Below are 19,709 nucleotides of genomic sequence, written 5' to 3'. Positions count from 1 at the left end.
TAGAGATGTTTATTAATAACTCTAAGACATTACTAAAATAACACAACATAGATTTGTAACTAATTATCCAACAATGAAGATAAAATGGAATCATAAAAAAAATACTTATGTAATCTAGGAGAAGTCATAAAAAGAGGAAAAAATAAAGAACAGATGGGACGAATAAAAAACAGATATCAAGAGTGTTGCTTTTAACCCAACCATATCAATAATTGCATTAAATGAAAATAGGTTAAACACCCCAATTAAATGAGAGATTTTCAGACTGGATTTTTTAAAAAAGTAAAACTATATGTTGCCTACAAAAAATGCATTTTAACTATAAAAATGTAACTAGGTTGAAAAAGGATATAAAAAGATATTTCATGCTAACATTAATCAAAAGCTAGAATAACAATATTAATATTAGACAAAGTAGATTTCAGAGAAAACAATACTACCAAGGATAAAGAGGGTCATTTCATAGTGTTAAAGATTAAATTCATCAAAAAAATAGTGCATTTGAATATGTGTGCCCCTAATAATAGAGCTTCAAAAAACATGAAGCAACAACTGACAGAATAGTATGGAGAAATAGGCAAATGTACAGTTATAGTCAGAGATTTCAACATTCCCCTCTCAATAATTGATAGAACAATTAGGCAAAATCAGTGAGGATATAGAAGACTTGAAAAGCTCTATCAACCAAATTGGCCTAATTGACATTTGTAGAACACTCTACCAACAACAATAGAATATACATCTTTTTTTTTCAAGTGCACACCATCATCCATCAAGATAGACTATATTCTGACAATAAAGAAAGGCTCAATAAATATAAAAAGATTCAAGTCATATGTTCTGTGACCACAATAGAATTAAATTAGAAGTCAACAACAGAAAGAGATCTGGAAAATCCTCAAATATTTGGAAACTATACATTTATAAATAACCCATGGGTCAAAGAAGAAATCAAAAGGGAAATTGAAAGTGCTTGAAATGAATGAATATGAAAGCACATATCAAAATTTGTGGGATGCAGCTAAAGCAAAACAATATTTTTAAAAAGGGAAATTTATGAGACTAAATCCCTATTTTAGACAAGAAAAGTTTTATATTAATGACCTCAGTTTCCACCTTAAAATGCTAAAAAAAGAACAAATGAAACACAAAATAGGCAGAAGAAAGCATATAATATAGATCAGAGGGTAAATCAATGAAACAGAAAATGTAAAAACAATAGAAAAATTATGTGAACAATAACTTGTTCTTCAGGAAATCAATAAAATTGATAAATCTCTAGATGGGGAAAAAAGAAAATTATCAGTATCAAAGAGAAGTGAAATCACTACCAATTCTACAGATATTAAAAGAATAATATGAGAATATTTTGAACAACTTTATGCCAATAAATTTAACAACTTAGATGAGAGGGACAAATTCCTCAAAAGACACAAATTTACAAAGTTCACTCAACAAGAAATAGGTAACTTGAAAAGCCTTATATCTATTAAAGAATTTAAATCTGTAGCTAAAAACCTTCCTGACTAATGGGCATCAGATATATCTGGTACAAAAAACTTTAAAATATTTTGGAATTCAAATGATATAAACCAGAGGCAAAAAATTCAAATATTTCCAGGTGCCAAGTAAATAATGTAAGTGAATGATGTGGAATAATTACAGGAAAAAACAACTGCCAAAAATACAATCTAACTTTATTTTTACTGAACCATGGTATATATAGAAATGCAACAACATAAACATATATGATAGCAGAGATTTTATTTTAAATTAAACATAAAAACTTAAAGTCAATATGTAATTATTAACTTTATTTGTTGTGGGTTTTTCTTGGCTCTTCTCTGGAATCAGAAACCTGATTCCTTCTGCGCTTAAATATTAGTATTTTTGTCTTTCCTATGGCATTGTGGACAACTTAAAATATTTTACTTTGTCATCAGCATTTAATTTTCTACAGATTCATAATGGAAAATAATTATTGACAGAAGTAGGCACTTCCAAATATGGATAGAATTCTTCCACAAAATGTGCTCTTCCTTCCTCTCTTTACTTGGGTGGCTTCTTCTCATTGTTCAGTTCTCAGAATTAAAATTTCTTCTTCAGAGATGCCCTCTCTCCATTATCTCTTTCTTCTGTTTTCTTAATAGTATTTTTCTTACTAGTAGCTACACTTTTCTTTGTTAACCTGTTACTCATCTTTTCTCCTAGCCTGTAGTTCAACGGGTGCAGAGTCTCAGTTTCCCTCATCATTGTATAACTTAGTACATAAACTGCCTTAGGAGTTCCACAAACAATTGAAGAAAGCGTGACTAAGCTCTGGTCAGAGGGCAGGACTGATAGCCATCATGTACAATTTTCTTGGTCAGTGATGATTTGAGACCGAATTAAACGCCTACTCCAAATGGAGGGAGATAGAAAGTTTTTTTTTTTAATTTTTTTTGGAGGGCAATTTAAGAGCACTTATGAGTTTAAATAGGACACACACTTTGACCGAACTCTTGGTCTTTCAGAAATATATTCTGTAGAGACTTACAGAATGCACACCTTCTAAAGCAGCAATTCTTTCCCTAGACATTTAGCCTCAAGGAGAAGTCAGACAAGTACCAACTATGCGCTGAGATGCATTCTCATTACAATGTTATTTGTAAAAGCAAAAAACCAGAGATTGGAAATGAGCTAAATGTACTTCAAAATTATTTAAATGAGTTTTGGTATAATCAATGAAATGCTATGCAGGCATTAAAATTATAACTGTAGTTAGTTACAGTTAAAAATGACAGTGGAAATAAATCTATAATATATTATTGTTAAGTGAAAAAAGTTTAAATAATATGTATAAAATAATCATTCCCCTTTTTTCTTTTTTGGTTAAAAAAACAACTAATGGTCATATATGTGGGTATATATATGGTCATGCCCAGACAAACATCTAGAATATATAGAAAGTTGATCACAGTAATTATCTCTGGCTAGTAGAATATCTAAATTCTTTTTGATACTGTTTATTGTTACAAGGAATATGCATTAATTTTATAATAATTTTTAGAAGTAATAAAGATATTTCCATTTTTGAAAAGTATTTCTTAAGATTATCCCTCTTCTCTTAGAAATAAGTTTTAATGTCTCCCATGCCTTTCAGTCAGAAATTTCTTCCAACTATGGGATGTTTCACATTGATGAGAAAGGAGAACTGTTTAAAAAAAAAACATTGACTTTTATTTCTCTTTCAACATGATCCAGAACATATTTATGCTTAAAACCTTTTTTTTTGGTTTATTTCGCTGAGTATTAATAATTGTTTTGAAGTTATGATTTTGTTATCAGTATCAATTTGCAAACTTGATTTCGTTTACATTTGACTACATCAGTATTTTTTAAGTGAATTCAAATAACTAATTTAAATAACTAATTTGTATGGTATTCCATTTGCTGTGTATAACATAAGCTCTGTATAAAAGGTAAGCCACCATCGCACCAACAGACAATCAGCTCATCACCCTGACAAATCATGTTGTGTCATATGGGGTCTTCATTTCTTTAACAACCACTTCCAGTAAGAGCTGGGTCACTGAGCTAGATCCATAGTCCAGCTAGTTTACAGTTTCTTTCTGTGCACGGATCAATCCAAACAGCCTGATGGGATCATCATGAATGTTCTCCTCTATTGCCTGGCTTTCTGGTGGGAAACTGTCCACCAAAGTGGCCTTAGAAAGGTTGATATCCATTGCATGTACCTGCCCATCTTCATCCTTGTCTGACAAATAAGTTTTCTGTTTCTTGTGCTTTCTGCGCTTCCCCTCACAGCTGTGATCTAGTGAGGCATAGAACATCTTTACTTCAGTTTCCTAGAAAGAAAGGTATATTAATTCTTCATTGTTAGCCATTCTTTAACTTTGATAACCTCTGGGTATTTCTAAGGCCTATAAAAAACACACAGCTTGTTTTCTGGGCTTCAGCTACCTTATTTGCCAAATTTGTCAATTAGGATGATAAGACTTTGGGGAGGAAAATGCTTAAGTGAACTTTTTGTGTGTATAGTTTTATTTCTTTTTATACTCAAAATATACATGAACCTTTTAGATGGATTTTTACCTGCCTCTCCCCCTGCCTTCACCTCAGGGAGTGCCTGCCCTATGTTCTGCCTATCAAGTAACAATACTGATTTGTTAAACTGGGAACAAAGCATGACAGGAAGGAATTTAACCAATCAAAAATCTGCTTTACATATGTTTAATACCTGGTCATTTGATGGTACCCGCAAAACTCCCAAATTTTTCTACATTTTTGAGACTCAGACGTATAACGTTAGGGACTTCCCTGGTGACACAGTGGTTAAGAATCCTCCTGCCAATGCAGGGGACACGGGTTCGATCCCTGGTCCAGAAAGATCCCACATGCCGCAGAGTAACTAAGCCCGTGTGCCACAACTACTGAGCCTGTGCTCTAGAGTCCGCATGCCACAGCTACTGAGCCCATGTGCCACAACTACTGAAGCCCCCATGCCTAGAGCCTGTGCTCCGCAATAAGGGAAGCCACTGCAATGAGAAGCCCGTGCACTGCAACAAAGAGTAGCCCCCACTCGCCATAAGTGGAGAAAGCCCACGTACAGCAACAAAGACCCAACACAGCAATAAATAAATATTAAAATTGGGTAAAAAAAAAAAGAACTATATGTGTTTGCTACATTATAAAAAAAAAAGTATAAGGTTAACTGTCCATTTATATGACTGGCATTTGGCAAGATTTGCATTTCCCATTTTCCCATTTTTTCCTTTTTTTCCTTTTTTTTACTTCCTTCTTGCCTACCTGTCCCCAGATCCTGTTTGAGCTCCTTTAGGTTGGTCTTGGAGACACTCATTTGCATCCAAGAAAGCCTGGTAGTCCTCTCTGGCCTAGAGCTGCGTCAGTACTAGAATAAGAAGGGCAGGAGACTAGAGAAGCTTGGGGAAAGCAATAGGCCTGAAGACAAGACCTTGAATTTGGTGTTTGAAAGTTTAGGATTGAATTCCAGCTCTGTAATATACTGGTCATGGGACCTTGGGCAGTTTTTATTTGTTTGTTTGTTTGTTTTAACTATTTTGAGCCTCTTGCTATAAAATGAGAGTACCTGTCTTACAACATTATTAGCAAATAGAGATAATATACAGTTGACCTTGAACAACATGGGGGTTAGGGATGCCAACCCCTTGAGCAGGTAAAAATTCACATATAATTTTACAGTCAGCCCCTCCATTTCCGTAGTTCCGCATCCACAAATTCAACTAACCCCTCACCGTGTAGCACTGTAGTATGCATCTGGTGAAAACAATCAGCGTTTAAGCAGCCCTGTGCGATTCAAACCTGGTTTTTCAAGGTTATCAGAGCTGTAGGCTAAATTATCAGAGTTGTAGGCTAAAACTTTAGGACAGCTATTGAATAAACCAAAATATTCTGTATTAAGGATTTACCATTCAGAGTAAACCAAAGGTATATCAATTTGTGGAGTCTAGGGTAAAGAAGCAACATTTGGATTAACAAAACCCCTATGCATGGATAAGCTTCTCCCTGTAGGCGCTTGTTTTCATGCTAAAAGTTAAATGTCTTAAATCTTCTCTACCAGGCAGGGGGATGGCTCTATTTACAACCTCTCTTGTATGTTTGTCTGACTTTTTATTTGTAAAATAATCATTTCTGGAAAATTGTATAGAAGATAGGTAACTTGTATCTTTGCTTGAGTCTCTACACTCTGCCAGTTAGCCCATATACTGTCTTCAAGTTATCTTCCTAAGGCATAACTTCAATATTTTACCATTCTGTCTCAAAAATTTTAGCCTAGAATCTGAATTTTATAGCATGGCATTCAAGGTTTTCTATGCTTATACTTCCACACTTTCTATTTTGATTCCCAGTACTCGCCTACATAAACTCTCTATTTCAAGCAAACTGGACATTTCACTGCTTCCTGAATACACCTCATGCTTTTCAGACCTGCTTTGCCTTTGACTAGATAGATAGAGAAGATGTCAGTGAAGTTAGAAAAATAACCAAAAGGCACTCGGTAATACAAAGGAGTGGATATCTTTTTTGACTGTCCAGCACTTTGTTCTATTCTCTTTCTTTGATAAATTCTCCATTTTCCTTTAGGAAATTTCCCTCTTCTATCTGGTCCTGGAGAGCCTATCAATCACAATACTGTACTCCAAGCTTAGCACAGGATTAAGCATGCAACCCAGGCTGGAACCAATTACACTACCCATCCTCCTGCCAACAGAAGTTGGCCCAAGGGTGGACATGTGACTTCAGTAGAGCCAGTTACATGGCATCTTTGGGATTGAGGTACAGATGCAGAAATAGAAAAGATATCTTTTTCTGGATTTGGGAGGAAGAAAATCTGAGTCTCCAGTGGCTTTCCCAGCCTCAATGGAAAAGTCTGTTGGTAATAGAAGAGAATGAAGTCAGTAACAGAGAAGCAGGGTGAAGAAATGGAGAGAGCTCTCATATTCAATCATTTCAAAAACAAAAGACACCCTTTCATCTCCCAGTTACATGAGCCAGTGATTTCCCTTTTATGCTAAAGTGGTTTGAATTGGGTTTTTGCACTTATAACTGAAAGCAAGTAATGTATGTCTGGTCAACAACTGGTCTGCTTTATCAAGTCCTGCAGAGTTCAAAGAACAAGAGTCCTGAGAAAGGACCACAATGTGTACGTGTAATAGTCATTTGTGACTTCCAGAGTGTTGTTTTACTTGAATAGATGCATGGAAAATATAGACAGGGAAAAAAGAATTTGTATCTATGAAGAGAAATGGAAACCATGGAAGAAAGTAAAAACCAGTTTAGGAATTAGAGAGAAAAACAGGTTGAAGTAGAGCTTTGTTGTTTTATTTGTTTTTAAATATTGCAGGGATTTGTGTATATTGGTAGGTCAATAGTAATTCATTTAAAGAAAGAAATGGAGACAAATTAAATAATTGAATGTGCAAGATCTTGAAGGAAATAGGAGAAATACTCAAGAGTACAAGTAGGAGTATTGGCTTTGGAAAGAGGAGAGGTTGCTTCTGACATAGGAGGGAAAGGAGGGATAGGTGAGAGGTTTTAACAGGAGGATAAGAGAAGAGAAACAAGTTTACACTTGCATCCTTCACATTTTTTTAAGACATGGGAACTCTCATGAACTCATTTTATCGTTAGGTTTCCTGATCATCTCTTCCTAGTTAATAGTAGACTTAGATACTGAAATTACAACTTCTGAACTGTACACGTCATTTTCAAAGGACAAGAAGCTTATTCCCTTTTCCAACAAACACTTTATCCATCAGGCTTTATTGCATTATATTATAGATTCGTTATGCTTTTGTAATTGACCAAAGTAACTATGTATCATAGTAGCTAACTGGGTAGTGTTTTTTTTGTTTGTTTTTGTTTTTGTTTTTTTTTGCGGTATGCGGGCCTCTCACTGTTGTGGCCTCTCCCGTTGTGGAGCACAGGCTCTGGACGTGCAGGCTCAGTGGCCATGGCTCACGGGCCCAGCCACTCCGCGGCATGTGGGATCTTCCCGGACCGGGACACAAACCTGTGTCGCCTGCATCGGCAGGCGGGCTCTCAACCACTGCGCCACCAGGGAAGCCCTGGGTAGTGTTTTTGATGATAATGGTCATTCTAATAAAATGGAATTGATCAAATATGAAGAGATGACTTCTGGGTGGGATAAACTGGGAGATTGGGATTGACATATACACACTACTATATGTAAAATAGATAACTAATAAGAACCTACTGTATAGCACAGGGAACTCTACGCAATACTCTGTAATGACCTATCTGGGAATAGAATCTGAAAAAGAGTGGATATATGTATATGTATAACTGATTTACTTTGCTGAACACCTGAAACTAACACAACATTGTAAATCAACTATACTCCAATAAAAATTAATTTGAAAAACCAAAGAGATTACTTCTAATTTTTGAAATTGGGCTTCCCTGGTGGCGCAGTGGTTGGGAGTCCGCCTGCCGATGCAGGGGACAAAGGTTCGTGCCCCGGTGGGAAGATCCCACATGCCGCAGAGCGGCTGGGCCCGTGAGCCATGGCCTCTGAGCCTGCGTGTCTGGAGCCTGTGCTCCACAACGGGAGAGGCCACAACAGTGAGAGGCCCGCATACCGCAAAAAAAAAAAAAAAGAAAGAAAAGAAATAATTTTTGAAATTAAATTTGTCAGAAGGATGAAATAGAATGAAGACTAATCTCCTTAGAAGTGTCTTTAAATATATAATTTATAAAGTAGCAGACTTTGAAAGATATTTTAAGGCTTTGCACAATTTCCAGTTGAGTAAAAACCAGACGCAGCACAAATAAAGCTGGCCTGTTTAATTTACATGTTTTAAACAGCAACTTCTACTCAGAATTCTCAGTTCTTTCATGACTAAGGTCCTGTGAATCTCTGCATTTCAGGTGGTGTAGTTACATTTTAACCTTCTTGACAGGTTTTCTCTTTATTATCATGAATATTACCATGAATTTTGCAGATCATATTATAACATGCAGTTTTTCATATATTTTATCTAAAAAATATATTTACAATTAATTGAACATCACATGACAGATTTGCCCATGAGAGGACGACCTTACATTTTGCTTAAACCTCACCACATCTTGGTTTCTTAGTAAAAATTTCAAGAATTTGATTTTTTAGGAGATTCATACAAAGAAAAAGAGAAATTCTATCTTAATGGGAAGTTTCCACGTTCTGACCCATCTTTGGGAGGAGAATGTTTTCTATTAGGCAGGACTAAGGTTGGATTCTGTCTCCCCACTTAGTTTCTGAGTCTCTAGGTTAAGTTTTTCATCTTTAGCAAGCCTCTGTCAAATGGGAATAACCGTGCTGTCTCCCTTACAGGAATCTAAAAAGATATGCCTGTAAAGCACATAATACAAGCCTGACATGTAAAAACTGCACAGGAAATGCTGGCCCTATGACTGTTTCTAGGGAATAGCACAAGAGCACATAATAAAAGGGACGAGATCGGGGAGAAGAAAAAACCATCAAAACTGACATTTATAATATTTCAGCCTCACGTATGCTAAGCATCGTGAATGGCAGTGCTATGTCTGAGGATGCTGAACTGATTGTGGTAGTAAAAAGATAAACTACCCATTTCTTCCTGGGTTTTTCTGTTTCTACTTAGGCTTTAGTCCTGCCTATCTCCACACAAGCCACGTGTAAATCTCCTGTCATAAGACCATAGCCATAGGACTTGTATTAAATTTACACTCATTTTTTTTAAAAATAAAACAGAAGTATGGTCTTTTATAGTTGGTTAATTTATCTTTTCACTAAAGGTCTCTTTCTCCCCATCTGCCATAAATTCCCGACATCTAGGTCTTCTGAGAATTCTGCCTGTGTCACCTTTTATATTTATTTCTATGATACATGTAATTTTTTTTCGCTCTGAAAGGAAAAGCTTAACTAATACTTTAGGAAGAGAATCCACTTTTCCCTTGAAATCTACTGCCTTTGTAGTTGTACGTAATTTTGACTCTTTAAGTGTAGCTCTGAGTACTATTTATTTGCCTTTGAGCTTTTCATTAGAGCTCAGGCTCCAGATTTGACACCGATTCAGAATGCAAAATTTCTAACAGGCTGCTTCTGATGTTTATCAGAATGTGCTGCTTTTATGCTCTTGAGACGTGCAGCTGTGCTATGACCTAGGCTGAACTTGGCCCTTGATACGGAAAACAAGACTTACCTGTGAAGGTGGGGCGTCTTCTTGCAGTTTGTTCACAGATCTCTCTGGCCGGGCTTTCATTTGTTCATAGTAGTTTTCATCCACTGGTTCTTGGGAGTGGAAAAGAGATTTACAATGGAAAAATAAAAAATGCTGGCATGAATAAAAATACATGGCCCAAACAACATTTAGCTATAAATGTGAAACCTTCAGGGATCATTTGACTAGGCTTTTTTGTGAAGAAACCAAGAGGTAAGGAAGCACAAACTGCTCTGCAGATCAGACTGTGGAGAAGTCTGTTGCCCTGCAGCATTAACAGTTAGACAAAAGAAGGTCACTTGGGATAAGGACTAGATCATATTAATTTTTTTATACCATTGTAGGACATGACAATCTCAACTTAAACTGCCATTTAGATGTTATTGAGATCCCACAAGTTAAAGGATTGTCTGTGTTCTCTTTAAACGTGATTACAAATGGTGCAGACGGCATAAAGCACAGAGCACGTATATTGATGATTACGATTTGGTAATTTTTTCCGTAAGTAAAGACATTTTACTAAGAGGCCTTCTTAACCTTACATACCATTTTTGAAAAAGAGGGTTTAGATTATGTTTGTCGTCCCATAAATCAGTGACAGGACAGTTCAGCCAGGCTGTTTTGAGGGCCTGGGGTGTATAATGCTGGTACTAAGTACTTGGGGGGTTTTGTACCATGTCCACCAGCCAGCAGACCTGCACTTATTTCATCCTGTGGGGATGCTTACTGAATCATCCGTACCTTTCTTTCCCCAGATACTCCTATTTAAAAGGGAGAAGAAGGAGAGTTAATGACTTGTAGGATGGCAAGTAACCTGGCAGAGATGTGGATTGCACCAGTTTGACCCCATAGATAAAAATATATGTTTACTATAATACAAGGTACTTCAAAATCATTCAACCCTTTCTGAAAAGCAATGCAGAGAACTGGCCCATAGGGTGATGTTTCTCAAAGCATGGGTCGTGGAAATCATGCATTAGAATCACCTGGAAGGCTTGTTAAATAGCAGGTTCCTGAGCTTTATCATGGAACTACTAAATCAGAACCTGTAGGAGTGACACCTGTGCTCATTAGACATGGAGACTGCAGATATGGTGGGCTTTGAGCCACCAGAATACCTAAGAAATTAAGTCCTCAGGTATTACAGGTGGGCACCAAAATTCTGCAAGGGGAAATGGGAAGGAAAATTATTTTTAATAGTCTATTGCTGCAAAATAGTTTCTGATTCCTCAGAGTGCAGAGCTTAGAGGACACTACAATGGGGGGAAAGACAAAAATTAAATAAATTCTTGACTCCTATAAAATTCTCATGTGTGTAACATTAGGAGATTCCTGTTTTGATATGTAGAGATTCAGATAAATTTAGCCCATTACTGGAAATCTCTGTGTTTGAGACTCAGAGATCAACAGGAATTAACCCCCAAGTCTCCTATCATGAATTAAGTGAACTTCTTACAGGGCAAGGATAGCGTTAAATGCTAGCGTTACTCTCAACAGCTTCTCTCATCAGAGCTCTGGAATTAGATCACAGCTGTTTGTTCTGAGGCATTTAGGGGCATTTTATTTTTGGGGTGGTTGGGATATTTCAAGTAATAAGGGATGCTGGGAACTGAAGAGTACTTGTTACAAAAGAACAAAAAAATGTATAACCCACTCAGTGATGGTTTGGCGCTTCTCTTTCCCTGCTTGTCATCAGTGTAAACCTAGGTTCTCTACTTTAAAAGAAGCAGTTAAAACAAGAGAAACCAGAGAATGTGTTCTTTGTTCCAAATTATTCACTGTAGATTTGCTTTTATACACAGAGCGTAAAGCACTGTTTTCCTGGGTCATTTACTGTTCTAGAAATAACTTTATTTCATAGAATTCTGTGTGTGTCAAAATTCATGGTAATAGAGTCTTCCGGTATTCTCATTACTACTAGAGTAAAATAAAGAGAATATAGAAAAACAGGATGTTGATTTACACTGAATGTTGCAATATGATTTATGAAATGCAGCTTTGGAAATATATGCTAAATGATATGCTAAAAATACTGAATTTATGGTTACCATTGGAACATTTAAACGTGACTGTGACAAAAAGTAAGCTACCTCAAATTCTTTGTGGAATTAAGTGAGGTAATTGATTTATAAATAAATTTAATTTCTGGAAAAATAAAACTTACCTGGGACCGCATTATCTAAGTTACCATAAATTGGTGTGTCTTCAAGGTCATACTCATTTTCCCTATAATAAGGAAATAATTTGCCTTGTTAGAATCTACTTTACACATAGTTCAAAACTAATCTCTCAGCTAAATTCAATATTGGGTAAATTATTGCATGCTCTTATTCAGCCTTGACCAGCCAAGGTAGATAGGCAAGTAAGTCAGTAAATGCAAGTGTGTATGTGTATGTGTGTATGAATTTGAAAAGATGTGTTTTGGACCCTCTTTGGGGGAACAAAAATAGCAAATACTTATTTAGCACTTGTTGTGTGACAGATACTACTTGAAGTGCATTATATATATTCATTCATTTAATTCTCACAACAATTCGACCAGATAGGCACTACAGCGTTCCCACTTTAGGGATAAGGAATCTGAGGCACAGATTGGTTATATAATTTGCTGAAGGTCACAAGACTAGTAAATGACAGAGCTGGGATTAGAACCTAGATTATCTGTGCTCTAATCTATACATTGTACTTCCTGTTTATTTGCCAAGAATATCACTCTGAACATACCCCTAACACTGTTTACTAAATAAATATTAACTGACAGTGATGATTAAAAAATAAGAGGCCAGAGAAATATCGTAGACTCAGCTTGGCAGATGCAATAAAATGATTGATCACCTATTACATCCAAATACTGTGCTGTTTTACATGCATTATATCAAAAACCAAGGGAAATTCTGCAGAAATATTATTATTTTCCACTTTACAGGTAAGTCTGAGATTCAGATAGATTAAAGTATTTTCCCTAACCTTATGTGTAATATCAGCAATAAATAACAATTGTGAAAGCTTTTCTTTATGCCAATGCTCATTCAACCCTCAGGACAACCCTAGGAGATGCATTTTTTAAAAGCCCCATTGTGCACATAAGGAATTTGCAAGCTAGAGAGGTAAACTGTCAAAAGACACATAGTAACTGTCAGTGCTAGGATTGTAATGCAAGTCTGGTGCTAAAGCTCTGAATACTATTTGCTCTTGATGTTTGATTAACTTTCCTTATAGCCTCATCTGAACTAGGATTACAGTAGGCAACCTACCATTGTCACCAAACAGTGACAATGGCCCTGGTGACCAGCTTTCACAATAGCAGGTTGGGGACAGAAGAACATTTCAGGCAGTGAGAGTGGCATTTCATAAAACAGCAGCAAATGTTTTAACTTTGAGATTACATATCACTGAGAGCTGGAGGGAATAGCATCAAAGGAAAAAGAACTCTTATCTCAAGGCAGAACACCTATATTACTCCCATGCTTCTGAAAGAAGACAGTATATGTAAATAGTACGTAGGTATCGTTAAAAAAAGAACAGATCAAATGATACCTGTATGAAATGATTTGAAGATCCAGATCCTGACATGTATTTCGCTTATCTGATAACAAAGAAACTCATCCATAACCTTTCTTTCCATTGGTAATTCATTACAGCTTAATATTGGGATATGGAATAGTCCCTGCTCATGGTTTTTCTCTGGCTATACAGAGAATATAATAGCAAAAGGTGAAGAATTTTTAATAAGACAATCCATCCATTTTTCCTAGCCCACACAGATAGCAGATACAACCTGCAAATGATAAATCATGTCCAAAAACTGAACATCATTTCATTCTCTATGAATGAAAATAAGACGTGATTTATAATGCAGTGCCTTGTGTCTACAGGCAGGTCTCAAATGATTAATCATTGCAAATAAACTATTATAAAGAAGCAGTTGCCTAACCAACAAATTAAAATGTATGTCTTTACTTGGCAATGCCAAATAGCTCCAGCCTATTGCGAATATCTAATAAACTTCAAGCACAAATGTTTGGCAGTGTTTTATGTTGAAGATTGATTACTATTTAAAATATATTAATAAATATGCCCAGAGACTAGCGCACCTCTGAGTTTTGGTCCAGATCAGATTCTCCACTGTTCTCAACATGTCTGAAATGATCTTCTAACTAATCAGCACATTTACTGACATTCCAAGATTTAAAATAATATTAATTGCATCTTTTACTAGGGTTCAAATTTTCTACTTTCATATAAATTTTCTCTAGTCTCTATTTTTAAAGTTTGTATTTATATTTTATTATTATTTTATTGTGAAGTGCTTTAAAGAAAATGCCTCAAATACTTTATTATCTAAGTAGATTAAATAAGTAAATTCAATTTTTAAAAAATCATTACTTCTGCATGGGTGATTTTGGACATAAATTCTCTGAATTTCAGTTTCCTTATTTATGAACAAGGATATTAAATTATTTAATCCCTATTGTTCTTTTCAGCTCCCAAATTCTATGACATAAATGTAGGGTTCCAATATCCAAATAAAAATGAAAGATTTCTGTAAAACTAAATAAAACTATTTTAAGGGGCTGGGAATTTGTAAGATTGATAAAAAAGAGTAAGCTTAGGGTCTATCAGAAATTGTTTTTGCTAAGTGTTAACCTGATTTGCTTAGTAGACATTTCTTTGAATAGGCAGATACATGTTTCGGCTTCACCAGTGTTTAAACGTTACTGAAAGCCATGAGAGAGGATGAAATTACTAATGGAATGAGTGTAGATAGAGAAGAGACTCACTAGACTGAGCCCTGGGCACTCTCTTGTCGAAGGTTCAGGAACCAGCAAAGGAGAAGAAGCTGCTACTAATTGAGGAGGAAAACCAAAAAGGGGGTGGCCCAGAGTCTGGAGAAGCAAGTGTCTCAAGAAGTAGAGTGTCAATGTGTCAAATGCTACAGATGGACCACGTATAATAAGACTAAGATTTGCCATGTAGATTTCATTGGTGATCTTGACAAAAGCTGAGTCAGTGGATTATTGAAGACAGAAGATCGAATAGAGTAGGTTCAAGAAGAGAAGAGGAAGAGAAGTCAGCAAATATGGACAGAATGTAAATGGCACTTCCAAGTTTTGCTGTGAAGGGTGCAGAGCAATGGAGAGGTAACTATAGGCAATCTAATATCAAGGGAACTTTTCTTTTCTTTTTTTTTAAAAAGATGTCAGACAGTACTGTCTGTTTATATACTGCTGGGAATGAGACAAAAAGGAAAGGAAAAGCAATAATGAAGGAGGAGAGAAAAGGCAAAGTTGTTGCAACAATGTGTTCCTGAGTATATGCTCATTAAATTTTTACTTTCTCTGGCAGGGACTGTGCCATGGGTGTAGGTTTCTTGAATTTGGGGTGATTGGATATCAAAGACAGACCCTTGGTCCAGGAGAAAAGTGTAAACCCCAGCAATTTTTGTATAACTAGGGTTAGTATGGCTAGGATTAGCTAAGAACCAGTAGTATTTCCTATGAGGGGGGAAGTTAATGGACTCTCAGGCAATGATATCTAACATTAAATTTTTATTCTCTTGATCAGTGTTCATATGTCCTTCTAATGATGTCTACTTTTTTGTAAAGTCAGTCAAACACAGGAGCTTATATTGCCAGTGCTTTGGAGCCCTTGAAAAGAAGAGTCTTTGTCAAAGTTTTGGGGAAAGGAGACTGGAAAGATCTGCCAGCATGAAGAATTCTAAACAAGATGGGGAAAGAAAACTAGAGCAGTGGCACAGAGCTAGGGGTGCCCAAGAGGCAACCAAGAATAAGGTTTTTGGAACCTATAAGCACATTCTGGAGGATTCCCCAAAATACTTAGGTTAGGGACTGGACATCTTGCATTCGCACAGGGTTGGAGCTTGGATTATGGTTACTTGTACATTAAAACAAATAAACAGAAGGCTTGAAAACATGGAGATACTTTGGTTCCAAGTGTGGCAGCGGTCACAGTGAGGGTCTCATCTGCATATCTACCTGGAAGTCTGAGGCACCAGGGAAGGCTACCCAGGAGTTCTATTGTCATCAGGATACTCAACCCTGGGAACAGGTGGGGATTTGTCCTAAGTCCTTGAGAGAGACTCTGAACACTGAGGAGCTATAATAAGCTTAGTGTAAATCTGAACTGCTTTCCTAAATTAAGGGGTAAATATAATTCAAACGGGTGGGAATTTTCTTAGACCTTAATTTTCACCTAATAAAGCATTCAGCCTTTTTTTTTTAAAAAATCAGTCAGCTACCCTTGTAAGTACAGTATTATATTATAATCCATACTTTTCAGAAGATAAAATTCCACTTCAGCAATGCTCATTTTCCCAAGATTACAAACCTGGTAATTGCAAGAGTGATTAACATCCAGAACTGTTTGTACCTCAAACCGATGATATTCTCACTGCATTATCCTCTTAACACAGATCAAAAGACAAGAATTGTGTAGAATTACGTTTAAAGGACAAATAAAGTGGCCCAGGGGTAAATACCAGGAAGTGTATGTTTAACTTTCTATTAGATATAGACACTTTGCTGTCCTTAAAGTGATCATGTTCCTGACTTACTAATGTAGGAAGGCAGGGATTTGGGGAAGCAGGAAGATAAGACCAGAGAAGCAAATTTCTTTCCCCTCCAGCATAGCTTCCCACCTAAACCAATGCTGAGTAGGATCAGGGGGGCAGTGCAGCAGGGAACCCAGTGTGAGGGAAGCTTGCCTCCCTTCTACCCAGCTTTGAACCATCTAAGGACTGAGGAAGCATCCACAATTCTAGCCCTACCTAAGAAAGGTAGCCTTTATTTCCACCTGCTGTTTTAATGTTTATTTCTTAATGGCTGGAGATAGTTCATTCGTTTTTTTCTGAAGCCTCCATGCTCTCCTATAAAGGTGACTTTGGCTCCCAAACTACATAATCAGAGAAATAGACAATCTGTGAAGTACATACATAAGCTTGTGAATTAATATGCCAGCCTCTTTTTAATAGATACAATCTGCATCGTATATTCAAATTTTGCCTAAATGGAGATTTATTACAGTAGATAACAGATTATTAAATCCTTGAGGGAAGGATCGCATCTTTTCATCTTTGTATCTCTGTTGTCTAAACAAATGCTTATTTGTTGAATGAATATTTATTGAAGGAACAAATGTTATAAAGGAACAAGCCTCCTTTCTGAATTTTCCCTGCAGCTAAGAGCCTGCTTGCTTTGAGATGAGTGTTTTACCAATTTTTCTTTCTGATTCTTCCCATCCTAATCCAAAAACCACCAACACAGTCTTTGGTAGAACGATAGTATCACAAGACTTTCTATCACACTGCATCTTAACTGCCTTTCAAATGACAAGAATCAAATCAATCATCAGATTAACTTCTACATGGTTATGTAGGATTCTTTTTGTCATATTTTTTGTTGTAACCAAATCAGCAAACCACTCTTGAAATGAACTAATGACTTAAATTATCTCATGTTATAGAATCCAATGTTAAAAACAGTCATAAAATATAGATTGTCTTTTTTGTGTGGGTCTGCCTGTAGCCCAGATCTGAATCTTCCAGAGACATTTCCACACGGAGAAGAATTGTTTTTTGAAAAAGGACAGTTTAGAGGCCAATAAAAAGCTTGCAGTCTTACCCTGTACAGTGAGAAAGCTTTGTGTTTTTGAAAGACCTTTTCAGCCTTTCAGTTTACCATTTCAAAAAGATCTTGAAGAATCCTCTAGGAAATTTTCTATATTTAGATTTTTTTAATCCTAAAAGAGGAATTTCCAATCTAATGATATATTGGATTGTCCAAGAAAATGAAACTTCTTTACTATGTTTTATATTATAAACCTTCTTTAAAAAAAGTTTTATACTACACAAATTTGTCTGCAACATTCTTAATAAGTATAAGCAATTAAGTTATGTTATGTCTATAACTGCATATTATTTTAGAGTTATTTATTGGCAATACCCTTAAAATGGCACAGCACAAATCATCCTTGTTTATGTAGGTGTGCATACATATCTTAAATTGTATCAATATTGCCAGATTTCTTACTACCTTGAATTCTTAAGAGCCACACAATTCTATATTTAATTAGACTACATTTTTACAACCTGAACTGAATCCTAATCTAGGATATCTTCTTCCAAAATTAATGAGGATTCTGTAGATAACAGGTTAGAGTTTCATTTTGTCCTTCATCCAGCTCTCTCACTGACTCAGGATGAGTAAGTAACTAGGGCAGATAATAATATTATAACTATTATTCTTCAGGTGGAAATAAAAGTAATTAAAACTCACTTTTCATTTTATTTTAACCCAAGTGAAACATTCCTGAGCCAAACCTATAAGCAATATAACATTAGTTACTTCTCCTTATTCCTTGGGAATCATAGTCTATGACTCATATTCTACATACCTGGGAAAGTAGTCATCGGAGTACGTGTATGTTTTATCTGAAAGATATTCAAAATAGACAAATTAAAAGAAATTTTGACGTACATGTCTTAAACCTTCTAGAGCATGCTCTGAGGGGAGCTTAGCCTCAATGCCAGTTAACATCTTTAATCAAGCCACTTGACCACCACTGTTTGAACTAGGGATAAGGATATTCTCTGATTTGGGCCAATCAGGTTCTCTCTTGGTAATCTGGAATGAAAACATGGTGCAGCTTGGCAGTAATGCAGAGCCCAGCTGTGTGGCCATTTCATGCAGGGAAACACCAAGCGGAGTACACTGGAAACCTGTCCCTGCCTTTTCTGTGGTTCCAGCCTGTTGTGGGGCCTGGCTGTACTCTCTGCCTTCAGGTTCTACGAAACACCTCTGCTTCCTTCTGACAGATTTCCCTATTTGCCCTTGCTGGTTTGGTTAGGCTTTTCTTCCTTATCAAGAAAAAAAAAAAAAAAAAAAAGTCCCTAGAAGACACTTCTATTTATTTACTTATTTATCTAATCTTGGAGTGCCCATTATCATTTCTTGCTATGTGACAACAACATCATAAAAATAATGTTCAGGAAGTTCCTCTGGTCATGATTACATTTCACCCACATGGTAAAAATAGAGAGGTAAGGAGAGATAAGGGTTCTAGGGAGAAGAAATCCAGAAAAGGTTGGCAACACAGTCTCTAAAAGTAATCAAAACAGTAGAATGGCTCTTAAGGGAAACAGTATGCTGGTCTGCAAAAACCAAACTGACCGGAGATTTGATGTAAGATTGTAAAATCATGAAAAAAGTAGGGGTCAAATCTCAAAGTATCCACTGTTGAACCTTGGAGGTGGTGGTTCAAAGGCAAATGAAAGGAAGTATTTGTACTTCAAATTAAATATGTGTATTAAAAATTGGAAAAAAATAGTTTCAAGAAATTTTTAGAGAGGCAATAGGGAAAATTAAGAGAAATTCAGAGTTCAGTTTTAATAATTAAGGTCAAAATTATGAAGGAGTGTGTATTACTGGTTTCTCAATAAATTTTCTTTGAACTGAATTGTTGTATATAATATGATATTTATTATATTTTGATTGCATTTTATTAAACCTGGCATTAAATAAAAACCAAAATCTTGCAAAAGCTATCATATGAAAGTAAAGCCCAGTATTATCTAAGTCTCTGACAGTGACTCAGAGACAATAGCAATCAAATGGTGATCTTTCCGTTTTAACATTTGGAAAACACTGTGTGTTGCTAAGAAACTGACAAAAATGTTTCCCAATAATTGAGCAAGTCACCAAACAACTACAAAGACTATTTTTAGTTAGATTTATGTGTGACAAAGTTGTTATTCTCCAGAGAGGTCATTAACTCTTAGAGAAACATTAAATAATGTTTCAAACAAATTATTAAAATCATCACATTGGAGGGCGAAATGGATATGTCATGTGTCAATGTGTTTGGAAGAATTCTGTACAGGACCAAACGCGGGAAGTTTTTGCAAAGCACAAACATCAAGCAGCTATGGGACCGAAAGTGATGAAT

At 36.0% G+C, this 19,709-nt stretch overlaps 1 protein-coding gene across 1 annotated transcript in view; it reads right to left on the bottom strand.

The window, feature by feature from the left end:
- Window positions 1–1,713: 1,713 nt before the first annotated feature.
- The window catches only part of TRAT1 (T cell receptor associated transmembrane adaptor 1), a 36,452-nt gene continuing 18,456 nt past the window's right edge, over window positions 1,714–19,709 (bottom strand). Inside the window, exons 3-6 of the mRNA XM_060009872.1 lie at window positions 18,159–18,195; window positions 11,911–11,972; window positions 9,729–9,817; window positions 1,714–3,848 (exon numbers count right to left, since the gene is read on the bottom strand). Coding sequence (XP_059865855.1) covers window positions 3,594–3,848; window positions 9,729–9,817; window positions 11,911–11,972; window positions 18,159–18,195 — 443 coding nt within the window. The 3' untranslated portion in view covers window positions 1,714–3,593. The remainder of the gene's footprint in view (window positions 3,849–9,728; window positions 9,818–11,910; window positions 11,973–18,158; window positions 18,196–19,709) is intronic.

Source organism: Delphinus delphis, chromosome 4, assembly GCF_949987515.2.
Source record: "Delphinus delphis chromosome 4, mDelDel1.2, whole genome shotgun sequence".
NCBI lineage: Eukaryota > Metazoa > Chordata > Mammalia > Artiodactyla > Delphinidae > Delphinus > Delphinus delphis.
The sequence above is the reverse complement of the archived record's forward strand: the minus strand, read 5'-3'. Positions and strand labels throughout refer to the sequence as shown.